Source organism: Macrotis lagotis, chromosome 1, assembly GCF_037893015.1.
Source record: "Macrotis lagotis isolate mMagLag1 chromosome 1, bilby.v1.9.chrom.fasta, whole genome shotgun sequence".
Classification (NCBI taxonomy): domain Eukaryota; kingdom Metazoa; phylum Chordata; class Mammalia; order Peramelemorphia; family Peramelidae; genus Macrotis; species Macrotis lagotis.
In genome coordinates, this window is record NC_133658.1 from 867,273,380 (window position 1) to 867,297,434 (window position 24,055).

The 24,055-nt window shown below is 36.6% G+C and overlaps 1 protein-coding gene across 2 annotated transcripts in view; it reads left to right on the plus strand.

Annotated features, from left to right (window-relative positions):
• The window catches only part of STPG1 (sperm tail PG-rich repeat containing 1), a 126,596-nt gene that overhangs the window by 9,122 nt on the left and 93,419 nt on the right, over positions 1-24,055 (plus strand). For both annotated transcript variants that reach the window (XM_074218119.1, XM_074218118.1), the window contains exons 2-3: positions 12,677-12,810; positions 19,209-19,327. In XM_074218119.1, the coding sequence (XP_074074220.1) occupies positions 12,759-12,810; positions 19,209-19,327 (171 nt within the window). In that variant the 5' untranslated portion in view covers positions 12,677-12,758. The remainder of the gene's footprint in view (positions 1-12,676; positions 12,811-19,208; positions 19,328-24,055) is intronic.

Here is a 24,055-nt window from a genome sequence, read left to right on the forward strand (position 1 = left end):
TGAATCTATGAAGAAGTGAGAAGTTTATGACCAAATAAGATGTAGAGAACATTATAAATTGTGAAACAGATTATTTTGACTATATTAAATTGAAAAGTTTTTGCACAAATAAAACCAATACAGCCAAGATTAGAAGGCATGCAGAAAGCTGGGAAACAATTTTTACAGCTATTGTTTCTGATAAAGGACTCATTTCTAAAATATATAGGGAACTGAATCAAATTTATAAGATTACAAGTCATTCTTCAATTGATAAATGGTCAAAGGATTTGAGCAAGTAGTTTTCAGGTGATGAAATAAAAGTTATAAGTCATATAAAAATGCTCCAAACCATTATTGATTAGAGAAATGAATATTTTTGTTTACATTTTATTTGTTTTCCAATTATATATAATAGTAATATGTACCTATCATTTTTTGTTAGGTTTTGAATTTTACAATTTTTCCCCCACCCTCCCTTCCCTTCCCCCCCCACAGAAGGCTGTCTGATAGTCTTTACATTATTTCCATGCTATAAATTGATGTAAATCGAATGTGTTAAAAGAGTAAACATAAGAGTAAACATAAACCCCCTCCCCCCACCAAGAAGATGAGAAACCTCAAGAATAGAGAGAAAAAAATGTACTTCAGTTTGTGTTCAGATTCCAATGGCTCTGTCTCTTGGGTGAGTTGCTTTATCATGAGTCCATCAGAGAAGTTGCTTCAATAATTTTCCCACAGTTGCTATTGCTAGCTGTACCTCCACTCTATTTCTCCCTGCTCTCTATTCTATTCTCTTTCTACTTTCATCCTGGCCCTGTCCAAAAGTGTATTGAATCTGTGTACCCTCTCCCTTGATCTTCCTTCTCTTCTATCACCTATTCCCCCTTTCCCTCCCCCTATTCCCCCCCATCCCATCCTTTTCTTCTCATTTTTCTCTAGGGTAAGATAGATTTCCTCACCCTGTTAAGTGTGTATTTTATTTCTTCTCTGAGCCATTTCTGATGGGAATGAAGGCTCACTCGTACCCCTTTGCCTTTCCCCCTTTCCACTCCATTGAAAAAGCTTTTTCTTGCCTCTTATGTGAAATTTCTTAACTTCTTCTCCATCTCCTTTTCCTTCCTCCCAGTACTTTCTTTTATCACCCATTAACTCCATCTTTTTACTATATTATATACCATTATATTTCTCTCCTTCCTATGTCCTGTCTATAAATGCTCTTTTTTTTTTGTTTTGTTTTTTGCAAGGCAAATGGGGTTAAGTGGCTTGCCCAAGGCCACACAGCTAGGTAATTATTAAGTGTCTGAGACCGGATTTGAACCCAGGTACTCCTGACTCCAGGGCCGGTGCTTTATCCACTGTGCCACCTAGCCACCCCCTATATATGCTCTTTCTAACAGCTCTTATAAATGAGAAAGTTCGTATGAGTTATCAATATCTTCTTCCTGTGCAGGAATACAAACAGTTCAATATCATTAAGTTCCTCATAGTTAGTCCTTCTCATCCACCTCCTCTATGGTTCACCAGAGTCCTGTACTTGGAGATCAAACTTTCTGTTCAGCTATGGTTGTTTCAATAGGAAAGTTTAAAAGTCCCCTGTTTCATTGAAAGTCCTTGGGGTGGCTAGGTGGCACAATGGATAAAGCACCGGCCCTGGAGTCAGGAGTACCTGGGTTCAAATCCGGTCTCAGACACTTAATAATTACCTAGCTGTGTGGCCTTGGGCAAGCCACTTAACCCCATTTGCCTTGCAAAAATCTAAAAAAAAAAAGTCCATCTTTTCCCCTGAAAGAGGATGTTCAGTTTTGCTGGGTAGTTGATTCTTGGTTGTAAACCAAGATTTTTTTGCCTTCCAGAATATCATATTCCAATCCCTAGGAGCCCTTAATGCCAGATCCTGTGTAATCCTGACTATGGAGCCTTGGTAGTTGAGTTTGTTTCTGGCAACTTTTAGAATTTTCTCTTTGATTTGGGAGTTTTGGAATTTGGCTATAATATTCCAGGAAGTTTTTCTTTTGGTATCTCTTTCAGGAGGTGACTGGTGAATTCTATTGATTTCTATTTTACCCTCTGCTTCTTGGATCTCAGGGCAATTTTGCTGTATTATTTCTTGAGAAATGAAGTCTGAGCTCTTCTCCTGATTGTGGCTTTCAGATAGCCCAATAATTTTTAAATTATTTTTTCTGGATCTGTTTTTGAGGTCAGTTGTTTTTCCAATGAGATATTTCACATTTTCTTCTAAGTTTTGACTTTTTCGGAAGAATTTTATTTCTTCCTGATTTCTTGCAAAGTCATCAGCTTCCTTTAGTTCCATTCTGCATTTGAAGGAGTTATTTTCTTCAGAGAGCTTTTTTATCTTCTTTTCCAGCTGGCCAATTCTGCTTTTTATTCTTCTCCTCATTTGCTTTTTGTTTTCCTTTTTCCATTAGACCTAAACTGGTTTTTAACATATTATTTTCTTAAGTATTTTTTTATATTTCTTTCACCAAGCTGTTGATTTGGTTTTCATTATTTTTCTGCATCGCTCTCATTTCTCCTCCTAGTTTTTTCTCTATCTCCCTTAATTGCTTTTCAGAGTCTTTTTTGATCTCATCCATAGTCTGAGCCCATTTTCTATTTCTCTTGGAGGTTTTGGATACAGTAGCTTCCATTGACTAAAATAATTCTTTATGGTCAGATTCTTCTTTTTTCTGTTGTTTACTCATTTCCTCATCCCAAGACAGCACTTCCAAGGCTTTAGGGTTTTTTTTTTTGGTGGGGGACACCCCACTGGGACCTTTATTCCTCCAAGGTCTTATGATCTCTTGCCTATGCTTTGATATGTAGATGGACCCATACTTCTCTCTTCCCTGGAGCTATAAGGAGGATCCTGCTATCTTAGTATGGAAGCCCAAACTGCAACCTGGATCTGAGTGTAAGCAAACAGCAGAGTCCTACCCCAAGGGAGAGCAGAGAAATCTCTGCAGTCTTCCCTGACCTCTTAACTGTCTCTGGGGGTACAGGCTGCTTTCTCCAGATTCTTGCTGAAGATTATGCAGCCGGTGCTCCCTTACTCCACACTCATTCTGGTGGAGCAGAGTTCTCTCTCTGCCCCTTCAAGCTGTTGCTGATGACCTCTGGGCTGTGCTGGGCTGTGCTGTGGCTTTTCTTCCAACCCCTGGTCCTGGTGAAACACACCTTTCCCACGGAACTTCTAAGTTATCTTGGACTGGGAAAATGTATCACTCAGTCTTTCTGTGGTTTCTGTCCCTCTAAATTTTGGCTAGTCATCTTTTGTTGGTTTTTGGAGTTTGGGGGGCGGGGAAGGAATTCCTGGGAAATGCTGTCTTCATGCTGCCATCTTGGCTCTGTCCCCTCGAGAAATGCATATTAAAACAACTCTGATGTACTACCTCACACCCAGCAGATTGACAAAGAAAATAATGTCGTAAAGAATTTGGAAAAATTGGGACACTAATACACTGTTGGTGGAGTTGTAAACTGATTCAACTATTCTGGAGAGTAATCTGGAACTATGCCCAAAGGGCAATCAAACTCTGCACTCTTTTGGTTCCAACAATACCACTACTTCAAAGAAATCATAAAACATGTTCAAAATGTTCAAAAATATTTGTAGAAGCTCTTTTGGTAGTGGCAAAGAATTGGAAATTGAGGGGATGCCCATCAATTGGAAAATGTCTGAACAAGTCATGGTATATGAATATTATGGAGTACTATTATTCTCTAAGAAATCATGAGCAACCAGACTTGAGAGAAGTATGGAAAGACTTTCATGATCTGATGCTGAGTGAAGTCAGCAGAATCAAGAGAACAACATTGTGAGATGGTTAACTATGAAGGATGTAGCTCCTCTCAGCAGTTAGTGACCAAGGGCAGTCCTGAGAGACCTGTTATGGACAATGCCATTTACATCCAGAGAAAAAGCTATGGAATCTGAATGGAGAACAAAGTATACTATGCACACTTTTTAAAACTTCTTTTATATTTTTTTCTTTCTTATGATTCCCCTCCTTAGTTCTAATTCCTCTTTCACAACATGACTAATATGGAAATATGTTGAACACAATTGTATATACATATAACTTTTTCCAGATTGTTAGCTGTCATGAGGATTGGGTAGGGAAGAAAAGATAGTAGAAAAATGTGGAACTCATAAACTTGCAAATGGATGAATGTTATAAACTACCCATGTATGTAATTGGAAAAATGCAATAAAATTATAAAAAATATAACCTATTTTATTTTAGGTTTTTGCAAGGCAAATGGGGTTAAGTGGCTTGCCCAAGGCCACACAGCTAGGTAATTATTAAGTGTCTGAGACTGGATTTGAACCCAGGTACTCCTGACTCCAAGGCCAGTGCTTTATCCACTATGCCACCTAGCCGCCCCCCTATTTTTAATATTAAAAAATTTGAGTTTCAGATTCTCTTCATTCCTTTGTTGCTCCCACATTGAGAAGTCAAGCAAGCAATATGATATCAGTGATACATGGGAGGTCATATAAAACATATTTCAATATTAGTCATTGAAAATAAGAAAAATAAAGAATACAAAAATATGCTTTAATCTGGACTCAAAGTTTATCAGTTCTCTCTCTTGAAGTGGGTAACATTTTTCTTTGTGAGTTTTGTTTAATTAACTAGGATTACTATATTGATCAGAATACATAAATCTTTTGATATTGATTATCATTACTTATTTCTTTTTCTGGGTAGAATGTTTTATCCTGCTTCTGCTCACTTCAATCTGAATCAGTTTATTTAAGTCTTCCACGATTTTATGAAATCATCCCATTATCTCTTCTTTTAGCATAATAAAATGCAGCCATAATCACATACCACAACTTGTTTAATCACCTAATTGATGGACATTCCCTTAATTTCTAGTTCTTTGTCACTGCTTTAATATTTTTGTTCAAATAGCTCCTTTTCTTTTTCCTTTGATCTCTTTGGGGTACAGACCTAGTAATGATATTGCTGGATATAAGACTATGTACAGTTTTATAACCTTTTGGCATAGTGTCAGTTTATCCTCTAAAATGGTTGGACTAGTTCACAACTCCACCAACAATGCATTAGTGCCCTAATTTTAATCACTTCTAATATTTGTCATTTTCCTTTTTGATCATATTAATCAATTTGATAGGTATGAAGTGATACCTTAGAATTGTTTTAATTTGTATTTCTCCAGGTTATGGCTGATTGATCAGAAATTGGGTTATTTATAGGACTATTGCTTCTGCTGGACAAGTTAACCTGCTGGACTCCCAGGTTGGGGCCTACTTTGTGGTACCTGTTATTAACTTGTACTGCATTATTTACCACCCCTACTATCTGGCTTAGTTACATATATATATTTTGTGTGTGTTTGTGTGTGTGTGTGTGTGTGTGTGTGTGTGTGTGTGTGTGTATGTGTGTATGTGTTGCTTTTTTGTCTTGTTTGGGCAACAACTCCAAGCCTAGGCCTGGCAGAAACCTTGGATCTGAGGTTCAGTATCTTTAGGAGAGATCATAGGAGCCAAAAAGGCTTTAATCCAATCCTTTCATTTTCCAGGTGAAAAAACTGAATTCCCAGGAGATTAAATGATTTGCCTAAGGTCACTTAATCTTTGGCAAATGAAACTAAGTATTAGAGATGGAATGTGAACACATATCCTTCTGATTCTAGAGACAGTGTTCTTTGCAATATTCTATGCTACTTCCCTTAGGACATAAAGGAGGTATAACTTCTTCTATTAAATAATTTTTCCCTTTTCAGAATTGGTTCCCTACTTTTGATTATATTGAAGAGTTTGTTATGTTTCCCCATTCTCCTCTTGGGTCCTTCAACACCAGCAAGAGGGACTGGGGACAGAGGTATTGTCTAAATTTGAGCCTAGTCATTATCTGTCTGGTCTCTTCATATGCAATAAGCCTTTGACCCTTTCTGAGCTATGGAATGTCTTCTTTGTATCTGAAAGTCTTTTCCTTTATAGTTTATTATTTCTGCTTTTGCCATATGACCTTCAACCTCCTTGAAGTCTAAAAGGGGCATATCCATACTTATTAAATGAATACAAGGCAGTTGAGAGAAGCTGTATGACTAGCTGGGGGTACTAGAAAGGTTTCCTGAAGAAGGTAACAATCCTTATTCTCAAAACAAATATGCCCCAAGTCATTTAATTTTTTGGCCTAGAGTTGGATCTTAGGCCATGTATAAGTGTTTTTTTGCAATCACATTTAATATTGTAAAAATTTTTAACAAGCTTATCCTTTGTTGTTTATATTTGATAATCTTTTTAAGATCTGTTCTTGAAACCTCCAACTTTTAGGAGTACTTAGAGAAGAAATTTTTTAGCTTGTACTTGTTAAGGCAGTGTAATCAATAGTTTAGGTAGAGCATAGGACTTCAACCTCATAAGAGGACCTTGATGGTGGTTATCAAGTTCAAGACTTCATTTTACAGACAACTTCAACATCTAACCTACAGCAGCATCCCATTTTCTGAGAAAGAAGCTTAATAAAAATATTTAAATTGACAATATAATTGCCACTTTTTCCTGAGGACCCATTTGATTTGGAAGGGAGTGTGGGTATTGGAATAAACCCTGTTGGACATGGGGATTCTAGAATACCCAATTTAGAATGTTGAATTTTTTTATCAGCCAGGCTAAGGTTGTTAAAAGATCATCCCTGCTTCTAACTCCTTATATAATCCTGGGTAAATCACTTCATCTTGCAAGACCAAAGCCTCCTCAGCTAAAAAAAATGAGGGTTTGGACAAGATGACTTTATATGCCTTCTGGCTGCAGGTCTACAATTCTACTATCCTATCTCAATCACTCAGTGATCATGGCTGTTAGATCATCCATAAAAAATCCAGCTCTTTGACTAACAGGGAGAATCTACTTAAAGTGTTTCTGCTCTAGACATATTCTCTTAGATCTACCCAGTTTAAGAGTTATTGTGGGAGTAGTTGCTTATGTGAAAGAATTAGGCAACTATTCCTTAGCCCTTAAGAGTAAAAGAAAAAAAAAGAATCACTAGTCTACGTATAGAAATTAAAGTTTTTCTGAATGCAAGGGAAAAAAGAAAATCTTTACCCTTAGGCAATAACAAGTCTAATTTCATCAGCATAAAGAGAGAACAGACTCTGGGCAATTTCCAGTGTTCTCCCCACATGTCATAGTCAGAACTCAATGTTCTTAGCCTAAAGCTCTGTTGGCAATAATAAAAATGATAATTTGAGAACAAGTGACCTCCACTGTTTTAGCAAGTATAAAAGAATGGAGTTTTAATCCTAGGGACAGGTTCATGGTTTAGAAGGAAAACATGAATTAATGTTTATAAAATAGAACAGTCCTGAAAGCAGATGATGTCTGCTTTCCAAATACCAGCCTAACTGAATAAAGAAGTGCTGATCTCCAGTTGGCTGGTCATTTGGTGATGAATTCCTGAGTCATGACAACCCACAAAACAAAGAAAAATACAAAATGATCTTCAGTCCTTTATGGCCTCTTTTTTTTTCTGTAGACAGTTGGATAGTTTTCCATTCAAACAATCCCACATGGGCTTTTCTTCAAGTTAACCATTGTACATAAGTATGCAGCAGACTGATTTATGTGTACTTTCCATTTCATGATGCAGAACATTAAAGAGATATGTACTCAAGGGTCAAGATTTGATAAAATTAATTTTTATTTATTCATCAAGGACATTCTTAAGTGAAATTGGCAAAGGAGATGAGAACTGCTAGGACAGTTTGATTCCATGACCTTCATTTGGGCTTAAAGATCAGCTGTTTGACCTACCGTTGCTTTTGACCAACAGTACAAATGCCCACCCAGTTGTTTCAGGATAAATTTGTCTTTCTCTAATCAATACTTATTTAGAGCATTTTTTGTAGAATTATAGTTAGCTTTGATTTCTTTGTCTGAAAACTGCCTGTTCATATCCTTTGACCATTTATAAACTATATAGTTGAGAAATGAGGCCTCTTTTAGGGAAACACTGTAAAAATTTTCCCCTATTTTCTATTTTCCTTCTAATCTTGTTTGCATTGGTTTTGTTTATGTAAAACATTTTTAATTTAATGTAATTTGGATGTTATACCATTTGGTGCATATACATTACATCCTTGTCTATGGTATCTTTTAGCAAAATTGGTATGGGTGGAAGAGAAACCAAGACTCTCTGAGGAAAGGCCAAACTGACACTCAGATTAGGATGTACCTGGTAGTTGCATTGTAATCAGGTATTACATTCTGGGGCTTGCTTGGTCTTGGTAGTGTGCCATGGTGCCTTGCTGATATGGGCATACTGATGAGTAGCTCAAAGCTGGAAGGGCTGAGAGGAAAGGCCATGCTGATGATTAGTCCATTGAGAGATAGGTTAGGATATATCAGGTTGTTCCATATCTGTTGCCAGATATCACATACTGGTGCTTACTTGGCATTGATGCTGCATTGTGGTGCCTTGCTAATATGGTAGGGAGCGAAACCAATTAAAGCAGCTTCTGAATCAGCCAGATCATCCCCAATAATTCTGTTTCTTATCAATCAAGTCATGGGATGGAACAGTTCTGGTAAAGGCACATGAAAAGGATTATTTGCACAGTATTCACCTCGCTATAATAAACATAATTGTGTAACTCAGACACCACCAATCACTTGCTTAGTCAGTGTGGTCCTCCTTTTTAATATTGAAGACTTTCAGTTTTTCTGCTTAGTTAGATTTTTTTCCTTTAGTTAGATCTATTGTTTTGCTTTGTCTGAAATCATGATTGCTCATCTTCCTTTTTAAAACTGTAAGCTGGGGGCAGTTAGGTGGCATGGGACAGCTAGGTGGCACAGTGAATAGAACACTGGCCCTGGAGTCAGGAGGACCTGAGTTCAAATCCAGCCTTAGACCCTTAATACTTGCTTAGCTGTGTGACCTTAGGCAAGTCACTTGGTTGCAAAAACCAACAAAAAAAGGTCAGCTGAAACAATAGATTCTACTCCATTCTCAAAGAGTAGATTATTATAGTCATTTACTACTATTTCTTTTTAATCTATCCTAATCCACTGGTCCATTACTCTATTTTTTTAACCAGTACCAGGCAGTTCTGCTGCTTTATGGTATAGTTTTCTGCTCCATTCTCTCTCTCTCTCTCTCTCTCTCTCTCTCTCTCTCTCTCTCTCTCTCTTTTAGATTTTTGCAAGGCAAATGGGGTTAAGTGGCTTGCCCAAGGCCACACAGCTAGGCTATTATTAAGTGTCTGAGGTCAGATTTGAACTCAAGTACTACTGACTCCAGGGTCAGTGCTCTATCCACTGTGCCACCTAACTGCCCCTCTGCTCCTTCTCTTACCTTTCCTCTATGTGTTTCTCTGTTTCAAGTATGTTTCTTATAGAGAGTGTATTGTAAGATTCTGGCTTTTAATACACTCTGCTATCTGTTTGCATTTTATGGATGATTTCATCCCAATCACATAATTTTGATTACTAATTATATTTTCCTCCATTCTATTTCTCCTTCTGTTTATCCTACTTTCTCTCCTTTTACCTTGTTTTTCCCTCAGAAGTGTTTTGCTTCTGCCTACCACCTTTCCCAAGCTAGCTTCCTCTCCCTACACGGCATTCCCTTTCTCTCCTTCTACCCTATAGGGAAAGATAGTGTGTGTGTGTGTGTTATTCTCTCTTTCAACCATTTCTGATGACGATAAGATTTCAATGTTGCCTATTCTACCCCATTCCCTATTTTCCTCTTAACTGTAAAAACTTTTTTGTACTTCTTTTGTGTCAGATAATTCTACCTCTCCCTTCTTCTTTCAGTGTCTACTTCTTTCTCACTCCTTAATTTAATTTTTTTGATATCATCTTGTCTTAGTCAACACACACCCATGCCCTTTGTCTATGTATACTTCTTCTAACTGTCCTAATAATGATAAAGTTCTTAGGAACTATAAGTATCACCTCCCCATTTAGGAATATAAAGTTTAACCTTACTGAATCTCTTATGATTTCTCTTTTTACCTTTTTATGCTTCTCTTCAATCTAGTATTTGAAAGTCATTTTCTTTTCAGTTTTGTTCTTTTCATCAAGAATGCTTGAAAGTCCCCTATTTCATTAAATATTTATCCCCTTTAAAGATTATATTCAGTTTTGCTGGGTAGGTGATTCTTGGTTGTAATCCCAGCTCCTTTGCTTTCCAGAATATCATATTCCAAAACCTCTGAGCTTTTAATGTAGAAGGTGCTAAATATCATGTGATCTTTACTGTGGCTCTATGATATTTCATTTGTTTCTTTCTGTCTGCTTGCAATATCTTCTCTTTGACCTGGGAGCTCTGGATTTTGGCTATAATGGAAATTTTCATTTACCCTTTGGTTTTAAAATATCAGAGACCTTTTTCCTTGATAATTCCTTGAAATATGATTTCTAGGCTCTTTTTTTAACCTTACTTTCAGGTAGTCTAAAAATTCTTGAATTATCTCTTCTCAATCTGTTTTTCAGTTTGGTTGATTTTCCAATGAGATAATTCTAATTTTCTTCTATTGTTTTCATTTTGTTTATTTTGTCTTATTGTTTCTTGATGTCTACTGGAATCATTAGCTTCCACTTGTCCAGTTCTAATTTTTAAGAAATTGTTTTTTTCAGTGAGTTTTTATAACTCTTTTTGTATTTGAATAATCCTACTTTTTAAGTTCTTTCCTTCAGTGAATTTTTGTATTTCCTTTTCTATGTGACAAATTCTACTTTATAAAAAGTTCTTTTCTTCATTGGATTTTTGTAGTTCTTATACCATTTAGCCTATTACATATTTAAAGGCTTTCTTCTGGATTTTTTGTGCCTCCTTTACCAAGCTGTTGCCTCTTTTTCATGATTTTCTTGCATAATTCTCATTTATTTTTCCTAATTTTCCTTCTATGTAGCTTATTTGATTTTTAAAATCCTTTTAGAGTTCTTCTAGGAATTCTTTTTTTTGGGAGGCCTGCCCTAACTCACCAACTCACATTTTTCTTTGAGGCTTTTGCATTTAGCTGCTTTGACATTGTTATTTTCTTAGTTTTTGTTTTGATCTTCTTTGTCACCTTAGTAACTTTCTGTGATTAGGTTCTTTTTTTGTTGTTTGCTCATTTTCCAGCCTTTTTTTGGACTTTTAACTTTATGATAAAGTTGGGCTCTGTTCCCAGGGTAGAGGGGGCATTGTCCCAATTTTAAGGGTTTTTTATGCTGCTGTTTTCTGAGCTAGTTCTGGGAGTCTGTAAGTTTTCAGTTCTTCCAAGATGGTATGATCTAATATGACTCTCCTGGTCTGTGAGTGACCACAAACACTCTTTTCCACCTTGAACCTGTGACCATAGTCCCTGCTCCTATTGGTGTTCCTCCTTGCCCTGGGACTATGACCCAGAACTATGTATGGGTAATGCAACAGATGCTATTTCTAATGCAGGAAAGGATCCTCTGGAATCTCTTTTGACCAGTGATCCAACCCTCCTTTTTGTCTGTGGGCTGAGAGTTCTGGAAGCCACTGTAGCCAACTGAGTTGCCCTCAAGGGCTGCTTCTGGTTTGCTGGTGCCCTGCATCTCCTAGACTGTACTTCGCTCTCACCCCAATGAGACAGAGTTCTCCTGACAACTTTCTAAGTTGTCTAAGACTGGGAAATTATTTCACCCCATCCTTTTGTTGATCCTTCCTCTCTAGAATTTGTTTTGAGGCATCATTTTAACATTGTCTGGGGGGGGGGATTAGGGAGACCTCAAAGGAGTCCTTGCCTTTACTCTGCCATCGTGACTCCAGATTCATCCATTTGTAAGGCAAAAGTACAATTCTAAAGAGAAGATATTAACTCAAACTTTATGTTGTAACTGAATCTTTAACTCACTTATGATGTAGCTCTTGGAAAATTCCAATGATACTAAGAGAGAATGAGAGTGAAAATGTCAAATAGCATCTTGGTATTATTTTATTTTATTTTGAGTACCCAGGGTTAGAGAACCATATATGGAGTCTAACTCATTTTCTATCCACATCTCCAAACACAAGATTCTATTCAGAATAGGTACTCAATAAATAATGATTTAATTCCATTCATTTCTACAAAATGGACAATCAATGTCACTCAGCAATGAAGTCCATAATAAATCAAAATATATATTATAATCAATATAATAATATCACTATAAAACATAATAAATTAAAATAAATATATAATGATAGATAAATGTAAATATCATATTCAATTAATTTACACTAATTATAAATTAACATAAATAATATATTCTAATAGAATATCACAAAATCCTAGCTAACTGAATATCATTGTTTGGATAATGGAGATTCTTCATTCACTTGTTTCCAACATGGCTAATTAGGCTGAATTCTTTTGAGTGAGTGAATATGAATCTTACATAGGGGACTCTGCAGTGTTCTGGGCCTTCAAGTTTCTTAAATTAAGAAAAGTATTTATTAAGAACATACTAAATGATTTACAGATATTATCTCTTTGCTTCATCTTAATATTCTTTGTTTTAAAGTCCCTCCCAGTCATGATATTCTATGTTCTAAGCTCTTTTCCAATTATAACATTCTATGATTTTATGGATAAATAGAATTCTTGCCCTTGGGATGATTATAATCTAGTTGAAAAAAATATTGTATACACATGAAAAAAGGGAGATTCAATGGTAATAATTTCATTCATGCCCTAAAAATGTTGCATTTTGATGTTCTAGGTGGTCACTAGAAGAAAAATGTCAAGTTTGTTTTCCTTCAGATGAGTGGATTTTGTTGCTGTTTCTTAGTAATATAACCACTATGGAAACTGAAGACTTCAAAAAATGCAGAAATTTTAAGGACATACAAAAAGGTCTTGTGAACTTAATAAACATTTACTTTATGGGGGCGAGAGATCTGCAAATGTATAAGCCATGCAATTTGCAGAGCTGAGTTGTTGGAATGTAGTAAGTAGTGTGCTTGTTAGTGAATTGCACCAGAATGAACTCTGGTGTTGGGGTCTCAGCACTACTGCTAACTGATAGGATGTGAACAAGTCATTGCCTTCCTCTATATGTCACTTTACTCCCTTTGTTAAATGGTGAGATTGGACTAAAGATCTTATAAACTCTTTTCCAACTTTGATATTTAGATTCTGACCTTCCCTTCAGTGCTAACATTATAATGTTTCTTACAGCTTCATCATTCTTTGTTCTAAGATTCTTTAGAGTTTTAACATTCTTTGTTCTAAGGTCCCATTAAACTCCAATATTTTTCTATGTTCAAAGATTTTGTTGAGTTCTAACATTCTTTGTTCTAAGATCCTTTTAAGTTCTAATATTGTTCTATATTCTGAAGTTCTTTGATGTTCTAACATTCTATGTTCTAAGGTACCTTTAAGCTCTATCTTTTTTTTTTTTATGTTTTTGCAAGGCAAATGAGATTAAGTGGCTTGCCCAATGCCACACAGCTAGGTAATTATTAAGTGTCTGAGGCAGGATTTGAACCCAGGTACTCCTGACTCGAGGGCTGGTGCTTTATCCACTGCACCATCTAGCCACCCCTAAGCTCTATCTTTTTAAAAAGTTCTTAATTAATTTAGTTTTTTAGGCCATGTCTAAAATGTATGTCTCAGTCTGTGTATTAATCCATTCCCTCTGTTAGGAGGCAGGTAGCATGTTTCATCATCATCAGTCCTCAGAATTCTGAATTCTTTCAAAATTATTCTCACAGTGGTAATATTATAGTACAAATTGCTTTCCTAATTCTCTCACTTATCTCTTTTATCAGTCCACTATAAATCTTCCCAGCTTTCTCTGAAATCATCCTTTTGTTCATTTCTTAGAAATCATTCTTTTGTCCATTATTCTTAGAGAATAATATTCCATTATATTAATATATTATAATTTGATTAGCCATTCCTCACCTGACAGACAGCTCCCTATTTCCTAGTTCATTGCTATAATGAAAAACATGAAAAATATTGGAAAACATGAAAAATAGATATTTTTGTACATGTTGGTCCTTTCCCTACTTCTTTGTTTTCTTGGGAGTATAGGCTTAAGTAGTTGTCTCATTGAGCAAAAGAGCATGCAACAGTTGTTGAAGCATAGCTTTCAATTGCTTTCCTAAATGGCTGGGACCAATCCACAGCTCCACAATAGTGCATTAGTGGGCCTAATTTTTAAATCTGAATTCACTTTTATTTTTTTAGTGTGACTTTTCCCATAGTCCCTCCAATAATTATAATTTTCCTTTTTTGTCATATTTAGCAATGAGATAGAACCTCAGAGTTGTTTTAATTTGTGTTACTCTCATTTCAATCTCTTTGTCTATATTAGTCTATTGTTCAGTATCCCAGCTCTAATATTCTGTGTTCTAAAGTTTCTTTCTCATCTATCATGTATGTTCTAAAATTCCTTTCAGATTTCATATTGTATGTCTTAAGGTCTCTTTTGATTTCTTACATTTTTCTGTTCTGAGATTCCTTATAGTTCTGACATTTCATATTCTAAGGTTCCTTCTAATGTTAATATTTTGTACTTTTAAGATCTTTTCTGTCTCTGGTCTTTGCATCTCCTTGAGGGTAGCAATTATCTCTTTTTACTCTTGTGTCCTTAACCTTAGTAAATGTTTGTAAATGCTTGGTACATATTTGTGGAATCAAATTGATTCTGTGTAGTGTCTGTAGAGCATTCTGGTTGGCTAGGGTGAATAGGGACCTTTGCCCTGGGTCCAATTCTTTTGTGGTTTGCTCCTAAACTGTAGGTTATTAGTAGTTTGACAGGGATACAGGGAGATTGGGATTGCAGTAGGAGCCAGGAGTTGGTTGCCTGCATAGCAGATGATCTTATTAAAATAAAATTAAGAGTTTATTTTCTTTTTTTGGGCGAGGGGTTTGCAAGGCCATGGGTTTGAGTGAGTTGCCCAAGGTCATACAGCCAAGCAATCATTATGTGTTTGATGCTGGATTTGAACTTAGGACCTCCCAATTCTAGGATCAGTGCTCTATCCACTGTGCCACCTAGCTTTCCCCAAGAGTTTATTTTCATAATTAGCTATCCTCCCCTTACCCATTTTTAGACAGGAAAATTGTGACAGAATGTAAATGAGTATCCCTGTACTATTTATTTCACACACACATATCTCACATAGGCTGGATCTTTATGTCAGTTTCAAATTCAATTCAATTCAATTCAGTAGACACTTATAAGCCCCATGTGAGGCACTGGAAAGATGTTCAGTTATTTCAGTTGAATTCAAGTCTTCATGATCCTATATAGAATTTTGTTGTCAAAGTTCATTTTATAGCTGAGGGTTAAGTGACTTTCCCAGGCTCACACAGCCAGTAAGAGAGGGGAAAGAGGGAGGGAGGGAGGGAAGGAGGGCGAGAGAGAGAGAGAGAGAGAGAGAGAGAGGAGACAGACAGAAATAGAGACAGACAGAGAGATAGAGACAGATACAAAGACAGAGAGACAGAGACAGACACAAAGACAGAGAGACAGGCAGAGTCAAATGGAGATGGAAAAGGAGAGAGAGACAGAGACAGAGAGAAACACAGAGGAGAGAACACTGAACCTGGGGGAAGCATGGGTTCCAATTCTCCTACCACTTGCTTTGTTGGCCAGGCATTTCCCACTCTGAGCTCCATTCTCCTCATCACTTTAGAGAGGATAATGATGTTAACTTCACCCATCTCCCAAGTGTGTTTTGAGGATCAAATAAGATACTATATGTAAATTATTTTATAAAATGAAATATACTATGCATAGAAAGGAATCATTAGTACAAAGCAGTGGGCAGGGTTGGATTTCCTGGTGGGGTTCATTCACTTTGATGAATTGGGAGAGACATCAGAATCCATACATGTTATTAGTAGATGGTTCTCTCTCTCTGACTCTTGGTATATAACTCTGAAGATGGTGCCAGCTCCTTGAATGAAATTTTTAATGTTAAAATGTTACTGTCTCACCATAGTTTTATCAGTCAACTATATAGGAAGCATTAAGCTTACAGATATGAAAGTGAGACTGTCTTCGCCTTTAAAGAGTATACATTTTACTTGGGGAAAAAGCAGGTTCACCCATAAATGACTCTTAAGATATACAAAACAAATGTCCAATGATTTGGGAAAGGGAGTTGGAAAGGTTTCTTTTTTTAAATTTTTTTTTTAAATTTTTTGCAAGGGAGATGGGGTTAAGTGGCTTGCCCAAGGCCACACAGCTAGGTAATTAAGTGTCTGAGACCAGATTTGAACCCAGGTACTCCTGACTCCAGGGCTGGTGCTTTAGCTACTGTGCCACCTAGCTGCCCCTAGGAAAGGTTTCTTGAAGAAGATGGCGCTTGAGCTGAGTCTTAGAGACTACTGTTATGGATGCAAGAATCAGAGGGGAGGAGCCAGGCACAAGATGCAACCTGTACAAAGGATGAGGAAGAGCCGGAAGTCTAATGTTTAACACACCTGGGAATGTGCTGCAGTGAGATTGTGATGGGTTTTGAATATTAAATAAATAAATTTGTGGGTTTTTTTTTTCCTGGAGATAATGTGAATTGACAAAAGGAAAGACCACTTGGATTTGGTGAAAGTCTGAGTTTGAGGCCTTGATTTCCACTTCTATTTCTATAACTTTTAATTTGTTGTCTTCTGCTGAGCTTTGTAAACTTTGTGAAATGCTGTAGAAATCTGATCTGTTATTATTGTAACATCTAGGGCACCCTTTTATACATTGGCATCCATGTATGAACATGTGGGTCAGCACCCACTCAAAAACCAAAGCTTCTGAGCCTTCACTGCTGTGTTTATTTTTACCAGTCATCCAGATATCACAATGTGGTTAATATTAGTCAGAGTCAGAAGTTCTAACTCTTCCCCATCTTTCTCATCTGTGTCCTGTCTTCTGTAGATATATTAGAAGATTTTTCTTTTTTTTTTTTAATAAACATGAATGCATTTTAAGGGTCCTGGTTTCAAATATTTATTGGGGTGGGAAATAGGGAATGGCAAAGGGAGTATACTTTTTCAGTTCACCATATTTGCCTCCCACTGTCTTCTCCTCTGGTGATTTTCTAGGGCAGCTCATGTATCCTTTTTGTGATTTTCTCCAGTCACTGCTAGCCAGATTACTGAGAGTAAAGGGTATAGAATAGGAAAAGAGAATGTCCTGATTGGTAGAAAGAATTAAAGATCCATGTTATCCTTTCCCCACCCTTCTTTTAAATTAAGGTTTGGGGTTTTTTTTTTTAAATAATAGAATTCTATTCTCTCTTCTTCCCCAAAAAGAAAAAGAAAAACAAATTCCTTGTAATAAATATGCATTGTCAAGCAAAAAAAAATTATCTCAATGGTTGTGTCTCCCAAAATATGTCTCCCTTTGCACCCTGAATCCCTCAATTTTCCATCAAGAGGTGAATGTTTCATCATTGATCCTCTGAAATCATGGATCATCCTCTGAAATCATGGTATTGATCATAATTCTTAAGGTTTTCAAAGTTGTCTATGTAGTTGCTATTATTGTACAAATCATTTTCCTGATTTTACTCATTTCATTCTTCATCAATTTAAACAAGTCTTCAAAATGGTTCATTTTTAATCATATTGATATTATTACATATATTTTCCTAATGATTCTGCTCATTCCACTCTGTTCTTATTCATTTATGTTTTTTCATGTCTCCTTGAAATCATATCTTTTATAATTTCTTACAGTATATTAGTACTCCATCACATTTGTGTCCCATTATTTGTTTAGTCATTCCCTAAATGATGAATACTCCCATAGTTTTCACTTCTTTGTCACTTACAAAAAAGAGCTGCTATAAATGTTTTTGAACATACAGGACCATTTCCTCTTTCTTTACCCTCTTTTTGGGTCTAGGCCTAGTAGTGGTTAAGGTCAAAGGGTTGTAGTCTGTTGTTCTTTTAGAAATTCTTTAGATGTAGGACCTTTTGTGTGACCTCTCTTGTTCTGTTTACCGGGATCCCCTGAAGTCACTCAGTCTGAAACTTCCCATCTTTCTGGGGACTTTAGATGTGGACAGTATAGGAGATTAATATGTACAAGCCAAAGAGCAAAAGACTGTCAAAGAAAGTCTTCCATGGAGGAAGAAATGGAAGCCCAGGAGGAAAAATGACTTATCCCAAATTATTTAACCAGTGGATTAGAGCCAGGGCTTAAATCCAACCCTTGTAGCCCAAGCATGGAGGTGGGTGTTCTTTTTTGTTCAGTCAAATAGGCTGATGGAAGAACACCCCATCCAATGCCATTTATTTCTTCCTCAAAAACACCATATTGGATACACAGCTTTATATGGGGGTAGTTAATTCCATAAGAACAGTATGATAATTTGCATCTCAGAAGAACAGACATTTTATTGTGGTCCTTCAAAAGGATGATGGGACTAGCTTCCTAGGGGTCTTTACGCATTTGTTACAGGATTCTACTTGGCCTCATCTGGCAGAACTAGGTGTAATGAGTAGAAGCAGTGAAGATGCATATTATACTAGAGAGAAGGAAAAACTTCCAACACACCATGCCATTCCAGTGAGGAATGGGCATCTTTTGAGATGGTGGTCTTCCTGTCCCTGAAGGCCTTCAAGCAAAGGCTAGGAGACTGGGGAATTCTTAAAGAAGATTCTTTTCTAGGTATATAGTCAACCAGATACCTCTGAGGTCTCTTCTGGCTCTGAGGTTCTGTGATTCATGATGCTTTAGTGTAGGCTGGTTATGAGAATACATCAATATTGATGACTGAGAAATGGCCCTTGTTGAGTCTTGCCCCTCAAGGTTTAAACTGGATGAGTAAAATCAGGGATAATCATTGTGATTTTTTTTTAATCTCCCCTGTTCAATAGACTGTTCTGTACACATTGGATGCTTAGTAAGTAATTGGTATTGAATTGATTTTGACTTAACATATTTTGAAGAACTAACTTTTTTTTAGGTTTTTTTGCAAGGCAAATGGGGTTTAAGTGGCTTGCCCAAGGTCACACACCTAGGTAATTATTAAGTGTCTGAGGTCGGATTTGAGCTCAGGTACTCCTGACTCCAGGGCCGGTGCTCTATCCACTGCGCCACCTAGCTGCCCCCGACTTAACAGATTTTGAAAGAGGTTCTCCCTATAAGAATTTATTTAATTCTTTTTACAAGTCCTAGGGCAAATTCCCTCCTGTGTCTTATTAAAAAGAAATCTTGATCTCAGAGCTCCATTTCCTACATTCTCCAATTCATCTTTTTATGTTTTTAAAAAGTGTCTTTTTTTTTAATCATTTAGGTTACACTGGAGCATATCCAAAGCAATCTTCCATTCCTTCTAAATTTCGGACCATAGTAATCCCGGATTCAGAAAGAAAAGGATTTAACAGTCAGAGCAAAAGATTTTATAGTAAACTGGTAATGACTGCATTTTTGATATTTCTACTTTTAATCAGGATTTTAGCATGATCAGCTTGTTTCATGGGAGTATGAATCCTGTTTCCTTAGACATGTCCTTGCATCTCTATGGGCCTCAGTCATTCTGTCTGTAAAGTGAAGGTGTTAGGTCAGAGGATGTTGAAAGTCCCTCCCAGTCTTGACTTCCTAATTTCTACAATCACTCTGACATCTGACATTCTCTATTCTAAGATCTGTCTCAGGTCTGATGACCAATGTTCTAACCTTCTACATTATAATTTTCTCTATTCTTAGGTCCCTTCCAGTACTAAACCTTTTAGCTGTGACATTATATGTTCTCACATTTTACATTCCAAGAGAACATCTAGCTCCAAAATTTTAAAAATCTACTAATCAAATTCTTTATTAGTACTTGGATCTTGAAGCTAGAATAATAATAATAGATAACATTTATAAACCAATTAAAGTATATGTATAACTATATTCATATATAATTATATATAATTTCTATAAATATATATTTTAAAATAAAAATAAATATATAAAAATATATACACTTAAATATTTTTATTTGTCCTTTTCCTTTGTTTTGAACACCAGAGGGCGATGTATTCCCATGTAACTGTGAATGCACTTTTTAAAAGGGTTTTTTTTTGTATAAAGTGCGGTTGAAATGTCTTAAATCTTATGAAAAATAATCTATTCTGTCTGCTCCATGTACAAAGTGACACTGGACTTTAGCTTTTGCTGCTGGGAAGGATGAGGTTAGTGTATCATTTGAATTTTAGGAGTTCTGAACTGTAGCAGGCTTAAGTCTAGCACCATAGATCCCATGCCAGTCAGTATCGGTATCAAATATAAGGCATCAGGCAAGTCCAGCCTGGGAAAGACAGGAAGACCCCATCTCCAAAAACACGTAAAAACAATTAGGAAACAAAACAAAGACAAAAAAAAGAAAGATACAAGTTCTGATAAAATGGCAATGACCCTTTTAGAGATGAAAGTCCTTATTTAAATTTTGCATACTTTAGGTCCTTTTTTATGATATTTCATATCTTTTCATCATTTTATGTTATTGTTCTTCTCCAGCAACCCATATCTGTCTCTTTTGGATCTCCTGTCTTTCCTTGATGTTTCCCCCTCAGGATGCTGATAGTCATTTAATATGATTTAGTGGAAAAGGAGAATATGGAAACTTGAGTTCTACTTCCTGGTCTTCTACTGGGGGTTTTAGTCAATGAAATTCTCCTTTCTGGGCTTCAGTTTTCTAATTTTTTAAATGGGGAGGAGGGACATAGTGTTCTTTAAAGTCGGATTTCCTTTCTAAAGTCCCACTTAAGATTCTGTGACCTCGAAACACAGGGGATGATTTGATTTGGTGTCAAATGATCCAGGTTCAATCTGGACCTTGCCACTAAATAAATTTGATCCTTAGGCACTTTTAATTTAACATCTTGTTACCTTGGGTAGCTCTCAAAGATTGAACTACAGTGGGGGTGCCTGTTTTGCACTTGACCCTGATAGACCCATACTAATGATATTATCCACTTGTCTGGCCAAATCTTAGAAAAGCTGATTTTTTTAGTCAGGTTGGGTTCTGTATAAGTTAATCTCTTTACATTCAGTCTCCCCATTTCTCAATAGTTTTCATAATTACTGCTTTATCATATAATTTGAGATCTGAGAGTACCTAGTTCTTTCCCCAGTTTCCTTTATGTTGTTCTTGATGTACTTGACTATCTTTTTAAATATATGAATTTTGCTGTGGCGTGGTCAAATTCCATTACAATTATCTATTAGTTTGTAATTATATATCAACATTTGACTCAATCTATCCTTCTATTTGTTCACTTCCCCACTGATTCCTATGAGAAACTTTATGGTTATCTTTGTATAGGTCTCTTGTGTATCAGGCTAAGTTAATGCCCAAATATTTGATGTATTTTATCCTTATTTTCAGGGTATTTATCAGTTTTTCTTGGTTCTTGGTAGCAGTTTTTTAAAAAATGCAGGTGATTTTTTTTTATCCTATCCCACTACTTCAGTAAAGTCTCCCATTATCTCTATTTCTTATTTTCATTTACTGTTTTGGATTCACAACTATGACTAGATTGGGGTTTTGCTTCACACTCACAGTCCTTCAGTTGAGGAACGACAGAGATTACTGATTACACCCAGATGGCCTACTTCAATAGGTGACCCTATGTCACCCTTCTCCTTCTTTCTCCCATGGTCCTTGTCTCTCCCTCACTGTCTGGTATTCTGTTTCCTTCCCCCTCAAATGAGGACACATATTTACACTAGGCCTAGTTTCTGTGATTGAGGACCCTGGGGAGCAACAATTTCTAGTGACAGCTTTCTAGATATATATGTGTAATAATAGATTGTCACTGGCCCACTGGGATGAATCTGTTCCCCACTAAGGGGCCCCAGTTAGTACCGGGGAATCCTGAGCTCTAAAGAGTTGGGTTTTTTCCATTGTGAATGACTATTTACAACCCCACCCTAGAGTCTTGGGAGAAATCACTTTAAGAAAGATTAGGTTTGGCTCATGTAGAGTCTCCAAAGTGGACTTGGAAGGTAATCCATATGTAAGGTACAGAGTTTCATGCCTCACATTCCCAAGAGAAGAAGATGAGGGGAAGCTCTCTCTGCTTTAATGGTCAGTTGACTTCAAGGGACCAATAAGGAGATTGTTTTGTCATTCCCAAACACAAGTCCTTTAATTCTGAACCACTTACTAGAAGGGAGCCCAAATACTCTAATGGGTTTTCCCTCCTGTTTTCCCCTCACATATAACCTGAAGTGAGAGGTATTTTAACTTCTCACAATGAATTTTCAATCTTTTAATTTCTTTGCCATGACTTCTTGTTAATTCTAAGATAAATGGAAAGAGTGAACATTCAATTTTAATGGGAATCTAGTGTTTTTGTTGTATAAATTAGTTTATGATTTCAAACTTTTTTATACCATATCTATGATTTCACTGAATTATCAATCACCCAGTGTAGAAATATCTTCTATCAAAGCAGATCAGGACCATTTCTGAAACTTAAAGAGTCTTATATAGTTGGTTAAATGACTTGCCTAGGTCACACAATCAGATGGGTGGTAGCTTTGAACTTAAGTCTTTTCTGACTCCTCAGGCCAGCTATTTAGCTGTTGTTTTTTTTTATAACATACCTTCTTGATCCTCTGAAGCATTCAGGTTTTCATTCAACTTTGTCCATTATCCTCAGCAGTAGCATTTTCTCCTATTTGTCAAAAAAAACCCCAACAACAAAAACTTCACTGATTCTATCAGTAGGGGGCAGCAAGAAAGCACAGAAATTCTGGGAAAACCACTTGTGATCTGGAAAGCACCTCAGAAGACTTAGGATCAACCCTTCTCGTTTTACAAAGGAGGAAACTGAGGCCCTTTCTCTACTTTTTTTTTTGGCTCTAGCAGGAGCTACTCCCTGTAAAAGGTCTCTTTCTTTTCTTTTGTCTGATTGGGGATAGGAATCATTATTTTATTTATGCCCTTCCCTCTTCCCCAGATGACTTTTGATCCCTTCTTAGTATGTTTTACTTTTATAAATGATATTCGGCTAAGATCATTGTGTTTTCCAGCTGTTCCTTAAGAATAATTGTGTAACCTTGAGCAAGTTATTTTTTCTTTCCTAAGTCATTGCTTTCTTGTAGTAAGATGAAGGAGTTGGATTAGATGACTCCCAAAATGCTTTCTAACACAAATATTCTGTGTTCTAGGGGATCTAAGATGATTTGTTTTAAGGTTCCTTCCATAGTTCTGGCTGTGTCTTAACTGGAGCCATCTCTAGGAATTTTGACATGATAGGACAAGTTCCTTGCGGGGAGGAAGGTGCACAGAGTTCCTCAGGTTGTTCATAAGGTCCCTTGGTTAGGATATTCTTGGGAAGGACAAAGGGAAGGGCATATACATCAAGGTGGGTGACAAAGAGGTTAGCCTGCTCTGGTTGGAGATGGAAAAGGAGAATATGGAAACTTGAGTTCTACTTCCTGGTCTTCTACTGGGGGTCTTAGTCAATGAAATTCTCTTCTCTGGACTTCAGTTTTCTAATTTTTTAAATGGGGAGGAGGGACATAAGCCTTAGAAGTAGACGGTGGATTGTAGAGAAGGAGGTGGGGGGAACATTTGTGATGCCATATGACATGATACCAAGGTCAGCTAGATGGTATAGTGGATACAGTATAAGACCGGGAGTCAGGCTAATTCATCTTTATGAATTTAAATCAGACACATATTAGCTGTGTGACAAGTCATTTAATATTGTTTCCCTTGGTTTCCTCATCTGAAAAATGAGCTGGAAAAGGAAATGGCAAACCATTCCAGTATCTCTGCCAAGAAAACCCTAAATCAGGTTACAAGGAGTCAGATGCAACTGAAATGGCTGAACAACAGCAGCACCAACAATAGCATGGGGCCAGTGGAAACCCTTGAAACCCTGAGCTGGTAGGTTGTAGGATTTCCCTTGGATTTTGGTTCCTGAGGAAGTCCTTGATGATTATACCCTAGATACAGCTCACATATTCATTCCTATAATTTATTCAGCCATCCTCAGTTATTTTAAAATAATTTTTATTTAATAAAATTTATTTTCTCTCCCTCCTACCTGCCCCTCTCTCAATGAAAAACAAAACAAATAATTGAACAAAATTTCCTGCATTGGCCATGTTCAAAAATATATGTCTTATTCTTCACTGGAT